This window comes from Loxodonta africana, chromosome 6, assembly GCF_030014295.1.
Source record: "Loxodonta africana isolate mLoxAfr1 chromosome 6, mLoxAfr1.hap2, whole genome shotgun sequence".
Lineage (NCBI taxonomy): Eukaryota > Metazoa > Chordata > Mammalia > Proboscidea > Elephantidae > Loxodonta > Loxodonta africana.
The window spans coordinates 28,002,710-28,019,406 of NC_087347.1; the positions used below are offsets into that span (position 1 = coordinate 28,002,710).

General features: G+C 52.1%; 2 protein-coding genes across 3 annotated transcripts; one reads left to right on the forward strand and one right to left on the reverse strand.

The window, feature by feature from the left end:
• Positions 1-126: 126 nt before the first annotated feature.
• AAMP (angio associated migratory cell protein) lies at positions 127-5,894 on the forward strand. Of its 2 annotated transcripts, none has more exons than XM_010602030.3 (11): positions 127-332; positions 771-929; positions 2,120-2,239; positions 2,780-2,919; positions 3,175-3,319; positions 3,602-3,685; positions 3,802-3,917; positions 4,075-4,178; positions 4,372-4,462; positions 4,651-4,805; positions 5,410-5,894. In XM_010602030.3, the coding sequence occupies exons 1-11, from the start codon at positions 212-214 to the stop codon at positions 5,483-5,485; spliced, it is 1,311 nt and encodes a 436-aa protein (XP_010600332.1). In that variant the 5' UTR covers positions 127-211; the 3' UTR covers positions 5,486-5,894. The 2 variants fall into 2 exon arrangements, with proteins under 2 accessions (XP_010600332.1, XP_003406115.1); XM_003406067.3 differs by having other exon boundaries at positions 129-332; positions 774-929.
• GPBAR1 (G protein-coupled bile acid receptor 1) lies at positions 4,694-12,182 on the reverse strand. The gene has a single exon (XM_003405905.4). The coding sequence runs from the start codon at positions 7,247-7,249 to the stop codon at positions 6,257-6,259; it is 993 nt and encodes a 330-aa protein (XP_003405953.1). The 5' UTR covers positions 7,250-12,182; the 3' UTR covers positions 4,694-6,256.
• Between the last annotated feature and the right edge of the window lie 4,515 nt (positions 12,183-16,697).

A 16,697-nucleotide genomic window follows, 5' to 3' on the forward strand; every position in this document is an offset into this window, starting at 1 on the left:
GCCCCGTTCCTTCTCACAACTCTGCGCTGTGATTGGTAGTTCAACCAGCCAGTCCCCCTCGCTATTGGCCGAACGGCCGTCGCTCTTCCTGCCGGGGAGTCGCCTACGCCTACTTCCTCCCGGGAGGAGGGGCTCGAGTTCCGCGTCGTCTCGCAGAGCTGACTCTGGGAAGCGTTTGGGCCCAGAGAAGTGGATCGGCAGCTTGCGCCGCATGGAGTCCGAATCGGAAACCGGGGCTGCTGCTGACACCCCCCCACTGGAGACCCTAAGCTTCCATGGCGATGAAGAGATTATCGAGGTGGTAGAACTGGATCCCGGTCCGCCGGACCCGGGTGAGAACTGCCGCTCCTCAGGCCATGGGACAGGAGGCGCTCACCCCTGGCCTCTGACCCCTGCTTCTCCCCCTCCCCCACACCCACCGGTCGTTCCGATCAACACCCCTCCCCCACACACATATTTATACGCACTTAGTTCTCAGGCCTGGTCTGGGTAGGGGTTCCCCTGACGCCTCCCCTGGCCCTTCCCCTCACACACCCCCTTCCCATCATTCCCTCGGCCCTCTCTTCCTATACCATCTCTAGCCAAACCCGGGTCAGCCGACTTCTCTTATCCTCCCTCCCACACCCCCCCTCTCCGTCCTGCGGCTTCTCGTTCCCGCTACACCCTAACTGTCGGACCCCACCTTCCCCTCTTACCACATGACCCATTTCTGTCCGCAGACCTCTTTATACGTCTCCCCATCCTTCTCACAGCCTTCTCTGTCCCCAAAGCAGATGATCTGGCCCAGGAGATGGAAGATGTAGACTTTGAGGAAGAGGAAGAAGAGGAGGAGGGCAACGAGGAGGGCTGGGTGCTGGAACCCCAGGAAGGGGTGGTCGGCAGCATGGAGGGCCCAGATGATAGCGAGGTCACCTTTGCGTTGCACTCAGGTAGGCCCTTCAGAAAATCTACCGTAGGGTTGGGGATCAGGACCCCAGGACTAGTAGCAGCCCCAGCCATCACCTGCCTTCACTCATACCTCAACATGCACAACACAGTGCTTCCATCGGGCAGTTGAGGCCTCTTTGAACTCAGTTCAGTTGGGCATTTGAGCATCAAACACTTACTAGGTACAGAGTATTTTGGGAAAAACCCTGGTGGTGTAGTGGTTAGGAGCTAGGGCTGCTAACCAAAAGGTTGGCAGTTTGAATTCACCAGATGCTCCTTGGAAACCCTACCGGGCAGTTCTCCTCTCTCCTTAGAGTTACTATGAGTCAAAATCGATTTGATGGCAATGGGTTTGGTTTTGGGTTTAGATAGGGGAAAGATACTGGTCCTGCCTTGGAGGAGCTCATAGGTAGGGGACAGGATGACGAAATGGGTGAGAACTTGGCTCCAGATGGTTGAGACAGCCTAGGTTCAAATCCTAGCCCTGCAAATTACCAGTTTAGGAGCTGTATTAATCTGTGTCTTAATCTTCTTTTAAAAAGCTATTCTTGATGAAAGTTAGTATAAGTTGTCTCATTGTAAGTTAGAGGTAACGTCATGTGCTGTCAAATCAATCCTGACTCGCAATAAGCCTATAGGACAAAGTAGAACTACCGCATAGGGTTTCCTAGGCTGAAATCTTTACGGGAGCAGATCACCAGGCCTTTTCTCCCACAGAGCAGCTGTGGGTTGAAACTACGAACCTTTCAGTTAGCAGCCAAGCGCTTAACCATTGCACCACCAGGGCATCTTAATTAGAGGTGATAGTATCTTTTAAATCACATTTTATATAATCTTCTCTCGTATTAACTCTTAACAAGGAAACCGTAACATGATGCCCTCCTTACTGGTGATATTCCATATGGAGAACTGTGCCGTGCATACGTACCTGCCTCCTGTCCCTGGCATCAGTGTGGGACATCAAGGGGGGCACAGATGGTAGCAGGGGTTGGGGGTGGAGGATCTGCCCTGGAGAAGAAGCTTTCTCCAGCAACCTAATCATGGGAACTTAGAAAAATTTGGATGCACCCTTTCTTTCCAGGAGGAAAGACTTGTTTCTTTGGGTGATACTTGGGGTTGGGCTGAAGTCCTGAAGGACAGAGTCCTAGGTGGGTGCCCAGTCCTTTTACTGATGCGGTATCTCCTGGGACAGCATCAGTGTTTTGTGTGAGCCTGGACCCCAAGACCAACACCTTGGCAGTGACGGGGGGTGAAGATGACAAAGCCTTCGTGTGGAGGCTCAGTGATGGCGAGCTGCTCTTTGAGTGTGCAGGTGAGAGACCTAGAGTGGGGGTCCGGGGGAGGTTATGTTTCTTTTTGGGTGTCCTAGGGGGTTGGCCTACAGTGGTTGTGCATCCAGCAGCCATGTATTGACAGCTGTGGTATGCCAGCACTATGCTGGGCCCCAAGAACACACAGAAGAACATGGTCTGTTGTGGGTACAGGGGAAGGAAGCAACAATTAACCTAGGGAGCCTGGGAGGAAAGACCTAAGAGGAGGTGACATTAGTGAAGGCATAACTGGACAGAGGGAAGGGTAGGGGTATTTCAGGCCAAGGTGCAGAGTGGACAGGAGGGGTAAGACTCAAGAAGCCTGGGCTCCCTTTGGTTGAGTGGGGGCCATCAGTATCTTTCCTGAGAAGACCAGAGTGTTTGTTCCTGAAGTGGCAACAGGTTTGGTCACCTGTTTTGCTGTGTTCCACCCCTGTTTTTTTCCCCATCTGGTAGTTTCGGGGGACCAGATTCCTGGGTCATGTGTCCCAGTGCTGAGTAACCTGATGTTCTTTTCTCTTTCTGCTCCCTTTCTCTTCTAGGCCATAAAGATTCTGTGACTTGTGCTGGTTTCAGCCATGACTCCACCCTAGTGGCCACAGGAGACATGAGTGGGCTCTTGAAAGTGTGGCAGGTGGACACCAAGGAGGAGGTCTGGTCCTTTGAAGCAGGCGACTTGGAGGTGAGGCTGTCAGAGTGGGATTTAACTCTGCAGGCCTTGGGTAGGGGGTGAGAGGTTGGGGTCCTGTCCTGCCTCTATTGGACCAAGCTCACTGTGAGTTAGTGTACCCCAGGGGCAGCAAGAATGGCCACACCTGTTACCTGGAAAGTCCCTGCTGACCCTAGAAGCAGGGAAGGCTTGGGTTGGGCTCATGAGGCAGTATCCCAGGTAGGGTGGGCTGACAGGCGTCCCTGTTGTCCCTTGCTCTCTGCCCAGTGGATGGAGTGGCACCCGCGTGCACCTGTCCTACTGGCGGGCACAGCTGACGGCAACACCTGGATGTGGAAGGTACCGAATGGAGACTGCAAGACCTTCCAGGGACCCAACTGCCCATCCACCTGTGGCCGAGTCCTCCCAGATGGTGAGAGCATCTCTCTTGAGGGCTTTGTTTTTGGGTGTGGAGAGATTGAGCCCAGGGTTCCACACCTCCCTAAGCTCCCTCCTGGGCCACATCTGGCAAACCCTGAGGCCTGATCTCTGGAGCACTGGCCTCCCTGGCCTGAAGCAGGCATCTTCTCCTTTCCTACCCTGAACTGGGGAATTGGTCTCCTCTGCTATTTCCTTATTCCCCCCGCCATTCTTGCCGGGTATATCTGAGTGCACTCCTTTCTCCTTTCTTGCTCTGCCTCTGGGGGACGTCTAGGGAAGAGAGCTGTGGTTGGCTATGAAGATGGCACCATCAGGATCTGGGACCTGAAGCAGGGAAACCCCATCCATGTACTAAAAGGTATCAGAGGTGGGGGAAGTGTTAACCTGGGCCTGTGTGGGGAGGTGGCCAAGATCCTGGGCAGGAGTCAGAGGGAGACAGGATGAAGCCTGACCTGTCCCCTTGTTCCATCCTAGGGACTGAGGGTCACCAGGGCCCTCTGACCTGTGTTGCCACCAACCAGGATGGCAGCCTGATCCTAACTGGCTCTGTGGACTGCCAGGCCAAGTTGGTCAGTGCCACCACTGGCAAGGTGAGTGAGTCCTGGACCCTGGGTCTGGGGCCCTCCATTCACCCACGTCTTCTCTCCTTCCTTTTTTATTCTTTACCCTGTCTTTCTCTACTGCTCCTCTTTTCTATTGGAGGACCAAGGTCCAGTCCCTCTTCTCACGCTCTTCTTTTGCTCATAGGTGGTGGGCGTTTTCAGACCCGAGACTGTGGCCTCCCAGCCCAGCCTGGGGGAGGGGGAGGAGAGCGAGTCCAACTCAGTGGAGTCCTTGGGCTTCTGCAGTGTGTGAGTGGGAGCCAAGGCCTAGGCCTGGAGGCAGGGGCACTGGGCGAACCGAGGGCCAGAATCATGGTTTCAGGCAGTTGTGGTAGGAGAAGGGGACTTGTGGGAGGGAGTGTGGGCTGGGGGACTAGAAAAGAGCGAAGAGCAGGTGAAACCAGGGTCTTCCGTGAGCCTTCTTGTGCCCTCCTCTGCCCAGAATGCCTCTGGCTGCTGTTGGTTACCTGGATGGAACTTTGGCCATCTATGATCTATCTACGCAGACCCTCAGGCACCAGTGTCAGCACCAGGTACAGGCAGCCTGGAGCTGGCATCTACCCCAGACCTGGCCCTGAATTGGTCCTTCTCCATGGTACCCCTTCTTCCTCTCCCTCCCCTCTTTCATTCCCCAGCCTCCCCTCCTCCTTGAGAGCTGAAAGTAGACCCCTCCCATGCTCACACTCCTGTCCCTGCCCTGCCTTTGTCATCCTCTGTGCAGTCGGGCATCGTGCAGCTGCTGTGGGAGGCAGGCACAGCTGTGGTTTATACCTGCAGCCTGGATGGCATTGTGCGCCTTTGGGACGCTCGCACCGGCCGTCTGCTCACCGATTACCGGGGCCACACAGCTGAGATCCTGGACTTTGCTCTTAGCAAGTAAGGGAATTGGGCAAAGGTGGGACCCACGTGTGGTTTTGGAAGATAGGAGTAGCATGAGCGGTGTCCTCAGGTGTGGAGAGGATGACTAAGGGTAGTGGGGCCCTAGCCTGGGAGGCAGGAGTGCTGGGAAACCCAATCCAGCCCCAACCCCAGTGGTTTACACCTCAGTCTCGAACTGAGACTCAGGCTCCCGCCTAGCTCGGTTCTGTGCTTCTCCTGTGCTGGGGGCTCCTCGTATGATCCCCTTGCTGGGTGCCTGCTTCATGTATGCTCATTTGGTGTGGATGTGCTGGCACAGTGCTGGGCACCAAACCAAACCCACTGCCGTGGAGGTGATTCCTGCTCATAGTGACCCTATAGGACAGAGTAGAGCTGCCCATAGGCTTTCCAAGGAGCAACTGGTGGATTTGAACTGCGGATCTTTTGGTTAGCAGCCGTAGCTCTTAATCACTGTACCACCAGGGCTCCAGTGCTGGGCACCAGGGATCTAAAATTGAGGAAGCGCTTGAAGGGGCGAGACCGTCCTAGATCCCTGGGTAGCTTGCCTGGGGCTGGGCCCCAGGCACCCCATTCCCTCCAACCTTGTGCTTTCTGTCTACAGAGATGCCTCCCTGGTGGTGACCACATCAGGAGACCATAAAGCAAAAGTATTTTGTGTCCAGAGACCTGACCGCTAAAGGCTGCTGCCTCTGGCTTTGTGTCTGGTGTTGAGGGGGATGGAGGGCGTCCCCCTCCCCACCAGCAGAGGCAGTAGGGTACCTGGGGGAGAGGAGGGGAGGGGCCTTGGACTACTTTCAACCCCTTCAAACTGACTTGCCCCCTCCCTGTCCCTTTCTTCTCTTTAGAGACCCACCCCCTCAGGCCCCTCCCTCCTTGCCCCTGCCCAGACCTGGCAGGTCCTTCAGAGGGAGTCTCTGATCTCTTTCACTTTCCTTTGCTGGTGTGAGCCATGGGGATGTGTATTTGTATGTGGGGAGTAGGTCTTTGAGGTTCTCTTCCTTTCCTTTCCCAAGTCTTTGGGGGTGGAAAGGAAGAAGAGATACTAGTTACAGATTTTAAAAATGTAAATAAAATATACTTCCCAGAGACGTGTGTGTGGATTTTGTGACGGTTAGGCTTGTCAGGCGAGGGTCCCCAAAAGATCTTTTGAGTTTGAAGGCACCTCAACTCTCTTGGGCGGTTGTCTGTTCTGCCCTAGAATACCTGCCTGTCTGGAGATGGACTCTCTCTTGGTACACACGGCTTGTTCTTTAGGTTCTTTCCATAGCTGTTCCCTTTCTGGGTGGAGTGAGAAAACTATAAACAGAGCCAGAGAGCTTTATTCAGCCAGGGTGGGGCCAAATATGGGGCAGGGTCTCTGATCCAGGAGTGGGGACACAAGAGAGGCGGGCTTGGTGGCCGAGATGGTTGGATGTTTCTAGTAGTCAGCAGCGGCCCTTTCTGTTCCCCTAGTTGAAGTCCAAGCCAGCGCTGCCTTGGCTGCTGGTGTAGTAGGCAGTGCTGGGGCTGGGGCTGCCCCCGGAGGCTCTTCCCTGCAGCCGCTGTAGCCACCTTCGGGCGGCTGCCCGCCAGGGTGCTGTGTAGCGCTGATCACCCAGCCCCATGGCTACAGGCACGGCCGCTGCACTGGCACTGCCCAGCGAGGTCAGGGACAACAGAGTTCCAGGCCCCAGTGGGGGGCGATGCTCATAGGCCAGAACAGAGAGCAGCTGTGTGGCTACATAGGGCCCCCAGCACAGCCCAAAGAGCAGTGTGGCTCCCGCCTGCGCCCTTGCCTGCCTCCAGGTGAGGGCCCGGGCCAGGGTTGAGGGCTCGCCGCGGCACACTGCCCGCTCCAGCCTGCGGATGTCCTGCAGCTGGCGGTGGGCAGTGGCCAGCACACGGGCAGAGAGCAGGGCGGCAGCACCCACGGCAGGCAGCAGGATCCCATAGACTTCAAGGTAGAGGTAGGGGGCTGGGAAGATAGCCTGGGAGCTGCAGTTGGCCCCAGGGGCCCAGTGGTTCCATCCCAGAGCGGGCAGGCTGGCAAAGAGCAGCGGCCCAGTCCAGGTGAGGAGCAGGGCCAGCCGAGTGTTCCCGCGGGGCCGGAGGGGCCGCAGCACTGCCATATAGCGCTCCCCATGCACCAGCAGGAGGTTGGCAAGCAGGGAGAGGAAGGAGAAGTTGGGGGCCAGGTAGAGGAGGATGCAAGGCCAGTATCCCCGGCGGCTCTGGCTCCACAGCCCGGGCAGCGTGGGCAGTGCCAGCCCTGTGAACAGCCCAGCCAGTAGCAGGCTCAGGAAGAAGCAGCCAGCGGGTGGGCTGCGCAGGCGGCGGTCCCAGGCAATGCCCAGGGCCAGGAGCAGGTTGGCAGCAACGATGAGGCTTGCCAGGGCCAGGGAGAGCCCCAGGGTTCCCCTGGGAATGGGGCTGGGCACTTCCCAGCTGCTGTTGGGTGTCATCTTGGGCCTCCAGAGAGGGGAGGTCTGGAACAGCAGCCAGTGTGCCTACATGGAGGATGGGGGAGTCAGAGTTAGGGGGCCACACAGGTCATTGTCCTGCTGGGGACTGCACATTAATCCAAAGGTGTGGACCGCTGAACAGTGGGTCATATCCCGTCTGCTAATACATTTAATTGCCAATAAAAAATTTATATAAAATACCCTATTTTTGGTCTCTCTTGAAACATCTGTTTAGATGCAAAGGCAGCCCCACTCAGCCCCAAAGCGTTTTGTCCATCCCCTGCCTCCGCCTGGCCAGGCCACTAAATTAGCCAAAAGTGAGGCAAGGGGCTGGTGTGAGCAGTCTGGCAGCAGCCAGTATTCCAGAGTCTCCTTTGGGCAGCGGCCAGGTGCACTCAGGGCAAGTACTGAGGTGCACGCGGGGATCCCCGTCTTCAGATGCTCAGCCCCTGGTTGGGTGCAAAGAAGTTATGGCCCCAAAGCATTATGCCAGATGTTATGTTACTAAGGGGGGGCGGGGGCAGGTGTGAGGCACTCACATTAATGAGGCGGCAGGTGCCAGGGCAAGGGGTGGCAGCAAGCAGGGTGCCTTGTATCCTGCACCGCCCCCGCCCCCATCTGCCCTCGTAGCCGGTTCCAGCTCAGTGAGCAGCCTCCGGCTAGGATTTCCAGCCCATAAACTCGACTCCTCTGTTCCATCCGCACTAGCAACAGGACCCTTCCTGGGAGCTGGAGGAAGGAGAGGAGTTGCTGGGGGGTGGGAGTGGCAGTGATACATACGGAGGTGCCAGCAGCAGGGAGAAGACCCCCCCCCCAACACACACCTCCAGGGGCTGATGCTGAGCCAGAGAGGGAGGAGCCCAGGGCAAGGCCTCGCCTCTCTGTGGTTCTGATCTGTCCCTGTCCTTTCCTTCACTTTTCTCCCAGTTCTCAGCCCCCCAGTGCTGTGGGCCTCCGGCCACCACATTGTGGGAACCAGAGGGAGGGTCCTGGGTCCTGTGGGAGCTCCCATCTCTGTCAACAGGGGAGCCGCTGCTGTTGCTAGGAATAAAGTCAATAAGGAAAGGATTCTACCTAGCTCCCCTACCCTCCACCAGGGGCTTACGGCCACCCTGAGCTGAGGGATAGGCCCCCTTCTGTTTCTAATCCCCCCAGGGACCCCCAGCCCCAGGCCTCCACGCAATGCGCTCCTTTCCTCTTCTTCCTTCATTTTCCCTAGTACCGTCCATCAGGGGCGTCTTTCTGTCTCCTGGGCCCTCCAGTTTCTGTCCCCTCCCTCTCTGCACCATCAATTCTGTTAAACCCCCCCGAGACCTCAGAGACCTTGCTCCAAACCTGGCCTCTGGGGTCCTGAGTTGGAGTTCCCAGCCCTACCTGGAGGTGTCCCCTCACCCCACCTCCACCAGAGCAGCAAGAAAGGCAGGGATCAGCCCCCAGGTGTGACTTCCCAGGGGTTTGGGCTGGGTGCAGTGGCCTCTCCAGGACCTGGGTCTGTGGTATGGAGGTGTGGCCTGGGAGGAGGGGTACTCACATGGCTGCGGGGGGCAGGTGTGGCTCACCCAGCCCAGGCTTTCCCCTGAGGGTTAGGGGTGGCTGCCATCCACACTGCAGGGCTTCAGGCAGTGTCTGGTGTCCTGGCCGGCGAGTGTGGGAGTGTGGGAAGCGCCACCCTGGGATCGGCTGCCCAGGCTCTGCCCTGTCTGGGCTCCCGGAGGGATGCAGGAGCTGAGGCCGGTGGGGCTCGCCCAGCTCCGCCTCTGGGGGGTGGGACCTGGTGCACCCTGGGCTGCAGCAACGAGAAGCCTCCCCACTGAGTGCCTCTCCTACCCCAGCCGCCAGCCATCCCTGGTCACCTAGGTGGCAGCTCCCCTACTCAGGTACCCCATCTTGGAGCCCTTTTGGCTGCTACTGCCCAGCTAATCTGAGAAATGCATTGGAGTTAATGAATAATAATGATTTGGTCTGTCCCTCCCCACTTTCCACCCCAGTGAATACATTTACATTTTATGAACCTTAACCCCTATGAATGGCCAGCCAGCCGAGGGAGGGCAGCTCCAGCTCCATAATTCTGCATTTGCTAAAGGGTAGTATGTGTGTGAAGAGGGCAGCTCCCCTATCCCATCAAGGGGCTCTGGTGGCTGCTAATTGAAAGGTTAGCAGTTTGAACCTACCTACCGGAAGAAAGACCTGGGGATCTGCTCCCGTAAAGATTACAGCCTAGAAAACCCTCTGTAAAGATTATAGCCTAAAGACCCTATGGGGCAGTTCTATTCTGTCACATGAGGTGGCGAAATCCACTTAACAACAACCTCTATCCTATCACTTTATCAGCCTTTCAGTGTATAAAGCCAGCCCTGCCTTCCTGAATCTGGGGTAATTCCATACTTAACTACTTTGTGAGTCAAGTTCTGGGCTATGAGATTCAAATGGCTCTGGGTGTGGAGTTGCTCGGGTAGTGGGCCTCAATTTTCCCTCCTGTAAAATAGGAACAAGAAAAATCCCCTCTCAGGGTTGTAGGAGTATCATGAGATAACATATGTAACTGCATATACCCCAGTGCCTGACACCTAAATGGGGGGGGGGGTCTTAAGTGACTCTATTTGTTCATCCTTCATGATGATCAAAAGGCATGAGTCAGCTTTGGAATCAGGCATGCTGAGTTTGAATCCCAGTTAGAAACGTGGCTGGGATCCAATTTTTAGCCGTGTGAACTTGGGCAAATTAAAAAGTTCTCTTGCCTTGGTTTCCTCATCTGTAAAATGGGGCTCATAGGTGGCCCAAAAAAGTTAAGCACTCAGCTGCTAACCAAAAAGTTGGTGGTTCAAATTTACCCAGAGGCACCTTGGAAGACAGGCCTGGCGATCTACTTCTGAAAAGTCACACTCATTCAAAATCCTATTGAACACAGTTCTACTCTGACACACACGGGGTAGGAATCAACTTGAGAGCAACTGGGTTGGTTTGCTTTTACGGTGAGATTAAATGAGTTAATGTGTTACAAGGATTTAGATCAGCACTTGGCATTTGATAAACACTCAACAAACGGTGGCAATGATTATTATGAGAATTTCTGCCCTTTTCTGCATGTCCCTTCCCTCCAGCCACACGTCCCCTCTAAGAAAGAACTCCGCTGAGACAGGCAGGAAGCCTATGAAAAACAGGGGGAGATGACACTTCAGCACCATAGGGAAACTGAGGACACTAGGCTTAGGACGCCAAGAGCTGTGGTGCCTCAATTTCTACCTTAGACTTTGTGGCTTGGGATGAGGGAGAGGAGAGAAGCCAGTTATTCTGAGGCCTGAAACGGGAGGAACAAGCTGAAACTGCGGCAAGAAAGCTAGAGGTTAGACATTAGAAAAAACTTCCTTAGGAGCCCTAATACAAGGCATAAACAGAATACAAAACATTACCAAAAATGATGAAGAGAAACCAGATAACTGGGAGCTCCTAAAAATCAAACACCTATGCTCATCTAAAGACTTCACCAAAAGAGTAAAAAGACCACCTACAGACTGGGAAAGAATTTTCAGCTATGACATCTCAGACCAGCGCCTGATCTCTAAAATCTACATGATCCTGTCAAAACTCAACCACAAAAAGACAAACAACCCAATCAAGAAGTGGGCAAAGGATATGAACACACATTTCACTAAAGAAGATATTCAGGCAGCTAACAGATACATGAGAAAATGCTCTCGATCATTAGCTATTAGAGAAATGCAAATTAAAACTACGATGAGATTCCATCTCACTCCAACAAGGCTGGAATTAATCCAAAAAACACAAAATCATAAATGTTGGAGAGGCTGCGGAGAGATTGGAACTCTTATACACTGCTGGTGGGAATGTAAAATGGTACAACCACTTTGGAAATCTATCTGGCGTTATCTTAAACAGTTAGAACTACCATACAACCCAGAAATCCCACTCGGAATATACCCCAGAGATACAAGAGCCTTCACACAAGCAGATATATGCACACCCATGTTTATTGCAGCTCTGTTTACAATAGCAAAAAGCTGGAAGCAACCAAGGTGTCCGTCAACGGATGAATGGGTAAATAAATTGTGGTATATTCACACAATGGAATACTACGCATCGATAAAGAACAGTGACGAATCTGTGAAACATTTCATAACATGGAGGAACCTGGAAGGCATTATGCTGAGCGAAATGAGTCAGAGGCAAAAGGACAAATATTGTATAAGACCACTAGTATAAGATCTTGAGAAATAGTAAAAACTGAGAAGAACACATACTTTTGTGGTTACGAAGGGGGGAGGGAGAGGGTTTTTTATGGATTAATCAGTAGATAAGAACTGCTTTGGGTGAAGGGAAAGACAACACTCAATACATGGAAGGTCAGCTCAATTGGACTGGACAAAAAGCAAAGAAGTTTCTGGGATAAAATGAATGCTTCAAAGGTCAGCGGAGCAGGGGCGGGGGTCTGGGGAACATGGTTTGAGGGGACTTCTAAGTCAATTGGCAAAATAATTCTATTATGAAAACTCTGCATCCCACTTTGAAATGTGGCGTCTGGGGTCTTAAATGCTAACAAGCGGCCATCTAAGATGCATCAATTAGTCTCAACCCAGCTGGAGCAAAGGAAAATGAAGACCACCAAGGTCACAGGACAACTAAGAGCCCAAGAGACAGAAAGGGCCACATGAACCAGAGACCTACATTATCCTGAGACCAGAAGAACTAGTTGGTGCCCGGCCACAATCGATGACTGCCCTGACAGGGAGCACAACAGAGAACTCCTGAGGGAGCAGGAGATCAGTGGGATGCAGACCCCAAATTCCCATAAAAAGACCATACTTAATGGTCTGACTGAGACTAGAGGAATCCCGGCGGCAATGCTCCCCAGACCTTCTGTTGGCACAGAACGGGAACCATCCCCGAAGACGACTCATCAGACATGAAAGGGACTGGTCAGCGGAGCGGGGGGGGGGGGAGATGCTGATGAAGAGTGAGCTAATTAAATCGGGTGGACACTTGAGATTGTGTTGGCAACTCTTGTCTGGAGGGGGGTTGGGAGGATAGATAGAGAGGGAAGCTGGCAAAATTGTCACGAAAGGAGAGACTGAAAGGGCTGACTCAATAGGGGGAGAGCAAGTGGGAGTAGGGAGTAAGATATATGTAAACTTATATGTGACAGACTGATTGGATTTGTAAACGTCCACTTGAAGCTTAATAAAAGTTAATTAAAAAAATCAAAACTTCCTCACTGAAGAGGACAAGTGGAAAGAGCAAGGGGTCTTCTGAGCTCTCTCGGGGAGACCTGGGCCTGAAAGGCCTGAGGCCTGAGGAGTCTAGCTCTGCCAACGCTGCACAGGCAGTCACGGAGCCCAGGGCGGAAGAGGAAAGCATCCAGCCTCAAACCCATCCTCCAGGGAGCTGGTGAGCAAATGGACTCTGGGTTCCAGCAGACGAATGGCCCTCAGACCCATGCTATCTGGTGGGCAGAAGTCAGAGGCTCTGGGAGAGTTCATCCTGTGGTGTGGACAGAAGTGGGTATGGGGCCCCTCAGATAGTGGGCTGCCAGGAATAAACAAATCTCCTTCTGTTCCCGGCCCTGGCCTCTTCCCTGCAGGGATTTAGGATGTCTGTGTTTCTTCTTCGCTGCTCTGTTTAAACATTGTGTGTGGGATGACATGTGGAGGGGGTTGACTTAGGCGGTAGGAGTCGGGAAGCCTGGGTCAGCCCTGCTTCTTTCTTACTGGATGAGCCCGTTCCTCTCTGCTCCCCCGGCACGCCCTGGGACTGACTCATACCCAGCCTTTTCCCTTCTCTCCACTGAGAGGGCTCTGGTGAGAGTAGTTTTCAGATGCTTCATGGACTCTGTAGGCAGTCTTATAGCCTCCATTGTGGACCCCGATCTCCTTCCTAAGGTTCAGCCTGTATTCAGACTCTGGCATTGAATCCTCCTGGGTCTACTTTGTCTCCATTCTCTTAAATGTTTTTCTCTCTGCTGACCAACGTCTGGGACTGGGTGTTACACGCGAGGGCTGGGCATACCAACTCTGGACAGGTAGAGGCAAACAGGCAGTGGGGCTTCCTGGGCGCTGGCTGGCCTCTTGGAGCTGCTGTTCAATGCTTCGCTTCCCACAGACAAGCCCTTTGGAGCCTCTGAAGGGCTCTGGGAACAAAACTATGACCCAGAGACTGGCCAGGATCTGGGCTTCAGGAAGCCCTAAGTCAGTCATATGAACAGAATAAATTCTGGTCCTTCCTGTTAGGTCTAAGCAACCAGTCTCCTGGTCTGGGTTGGCTGCCTAGGTCACAAAAGGAGCCATAGAAATGGTGGCATTTTTAGCAATCTCCAGAGGGGGGCAGCATTGCTTGAACGCAAAATCATCACATCAGTGACCCAGGCTCAGTCTCCCCTCTATGAAGCTGTGTGGACTAGGGCATCAGACCTGCTCCAAGAGTCTGAGCGTCAGTGAAGGACAACTGCCAAGTCTCTCAGCTCCCCACAAGGAGGCTGATGCAGCAGCTAGGGCCATTTCCTTCTCCTGGTTTTAATTTCCCTGCCCTCTGATCCCACCCCTTCACTTCCTATTGTAATTGTTTCCTTTCCTTCCAAACTCCTTCCTAGTTCTGGTGCTATGGCTGTTAACCAAAAGGTTGGCAGTTCAAATCCACCAGCCACTCCTTGGAAACCCTATGGAGCAGTTCAACTGTTCTATAGGGTCGCTGAGTTGGAATGGACTCCACGGCAATAGGTTTCCTTCCAAACTCCTAGTTCTTAGCTTGCCTGAGTCCTACCTTATCCAGACATGGAGATTCCCACCGCAGCTGCAGGAAAGGCAATCCTAGCAGGGAGTGTGCAATGATTAAAGCACTTGGTTGCTAACCAAAAGGTAGGGGGTTCAAATCCACCAGCCACTCCACAGGAGAAAGATGTGGCAGTAACTTCCATAAATATTTATAGCCTTGGAAACCCGGAGGACCTGGAAATCCCCAAGATAGTGACATGATGCTTGGCTTATGTTGTTTTGATTCCCTAGACTGTATAGGAAAGGAACTCAGATTATGTCTTAATAAATGCCCATGATGTGATAGGCACTTATCTGTTCTCTTCCTTTTGTGAGACAGATTGAAAAACTGGCTCAGTCACACAGCCATTAGGTGGTGGAACCTGGATGGAAACCCAAGTCTGTCTCCAAAACATTGTTTTATGCCTCCACAGCTCATACCCAAGGACAACCACTTCCCATGCATGAAGTCTCAGGGGCAGGTGAACCAATTTAATTTAGACTAGATCACTGTTTTTCCCAGCTCCTGTCACGTCAGTGTTCTTGACTCTCATCACGAGATGACCCTACTCGCAGTCCTACGGGCCTTGGCTGCCGTGACAGTGGCCCTCTTTGTGCACAAAGGGGAATAAGGACCTTTGACACTAGATCCACACTAATGCCTAGTGTGTCCTGGAAACAAGTCAGGAGGGAGGGAGGAGCGAGTCAGTATGGAGAGAGGTTTTCACCAGCATGGGTTTTTAATGCTGACAAACAGTTTTTAGAATTAGATACTTCCTTAAGATTTACTGCTGTAAAAAATGAATATTTAATGCCTCTTTCTCTCCTAACTCCATGTTTCCTAAGCAACCTTGATTTTGCCATCTACAGTACTTTTCAGAAATCTGATTCCCATTATTGGCAAGAGATCAGTGGAGTTCCAGCTTACTAGAGTTAGGTTCTAAAGTCAGCAAGAAAGCAAAAAACACTTGTCATCATAATTACCCCTGAAAAACTCCTTAAATGGTCCATGGGGTACAGAATACATTATGTCACCATCTCTTGAGATACCTAGTTCAGGTTTTCCTCCAGCACTGGAACAGATCATCAGCCATCTAAGTGATATTAAAGGCCAGGAAACCACTAGGCTGACAGACTCTGTGGTGAAGACCTCCCCTACTTGAGGCCACAAGGTCAGCCTCACTGAGGGGACAGCACTCCCAGGGCACTGTTGAGGGGATGGACATGGAACTGTCTTCACAATGAAAATTTTTGCCCCTTAACAACTCATTTTTTGGAAGTTACATCTGTGTTTACTGATACTCCTCTGTGAATGAAGCTCCACACAGGTGGCTGCTTACAATAAGCACAATGACCACCTTTGGAGAATCGCATGAAGCAAAGAGATCAAAATACGATGGGAAATCAGAGCTCCCTGAGTTCTCTAAAAGCACATTTAAATGAATTAAATGAAGTCTGGATAACTGAATGACCTCTGGCTTTCAAACTTCTTGGCTGTGGCCCACAGTAAACATGCATTTTTACAATCCAGTCAAGATGTGTGTAGGTAACTGAAACACATTACTAATTCAGCACTGTCCCTTAACAGGTGTGATGACTCTGATTAATCTAGTGTATACTATTTCCTTAAAAAAAAAAAAAAAAAAAGTTGGTCCCATGAAACTACACACGTGGTGAAAATGCACAGAAACACACAACACACGCACAAACAAGTGCATGTAAACCTGGCAAACTCTGAACAAGGTAGGGCCTGTGTCAATGTCAGTTTCCTGGTGGTGGTATTGTACTATAGTTATACAAGATGTAACCACTTGGGGAAACTGACGAAGGGCACACAGGCTCTTTCTCTGTTATTTCTTACAACTGCATGTGAATCTACAATTATCTTAAAATGAAAAATTTAGAAAATAAAAATAAATTCTGGTTATATGGCAGTCAAGTGATTTCACACTTCATTAATGGGTCTCAAACCATTGTGAAACCCGCTTCCTTAGACTGAGACAAATTTAAAGGGATCGCAAGATGGCAGAAACCATTAGGATAGCCCCCAGACAACTGGAAAGGTGCCTCTGAAATTCTTCTTTTAGAAAGAGGAACTGCGGTCAATTAGTTTGCATTAGATCCACACCTAAACACTCGTCAATGTCCTGCACTGCTACATACACCATGGAATGCATTTTAGGAAACGCTATGCAATATTCATAGCATAAAGGAGGGAATAAGTCATAAAACACTTATATTTGCCTGTCATTGTCCTGGGAGCTTTTGGCCACTCAGGACCAGAGGGGTCAGGTCACTAGACTTAGTGACCAAGCTTTATCATCAGTACGTTCAAGTCTACTTAGAAATGTCAATCAACAGCTAATGGGTCCAGCATTCTCTCCTGTAAGGGGAGGCAGAGGATCTAGACCTGAGGAGTTCTTGAACCCGAGGTTTCCAGCTCAGTTTTGCAGGTTCAAGGGTAGTGCAGCTTTATCCTTCCTCCCTCCTCCTCTTTCTCTTGGACTCATTGTCCAGTTGTTGTTGTTAGGTGCCGTTGAGTCAGTTCCGACTCATAGCAACTTTACGTAAACAGAATGAAATACCGCGCGGTCCTTCACCGCCCTCACAATTGTTTTCATGCTTGAACCCTTGTTGCAGCCACGGTGTCAATCTCCCTTGTTGATGGAAACCCACCAATTCTCAAG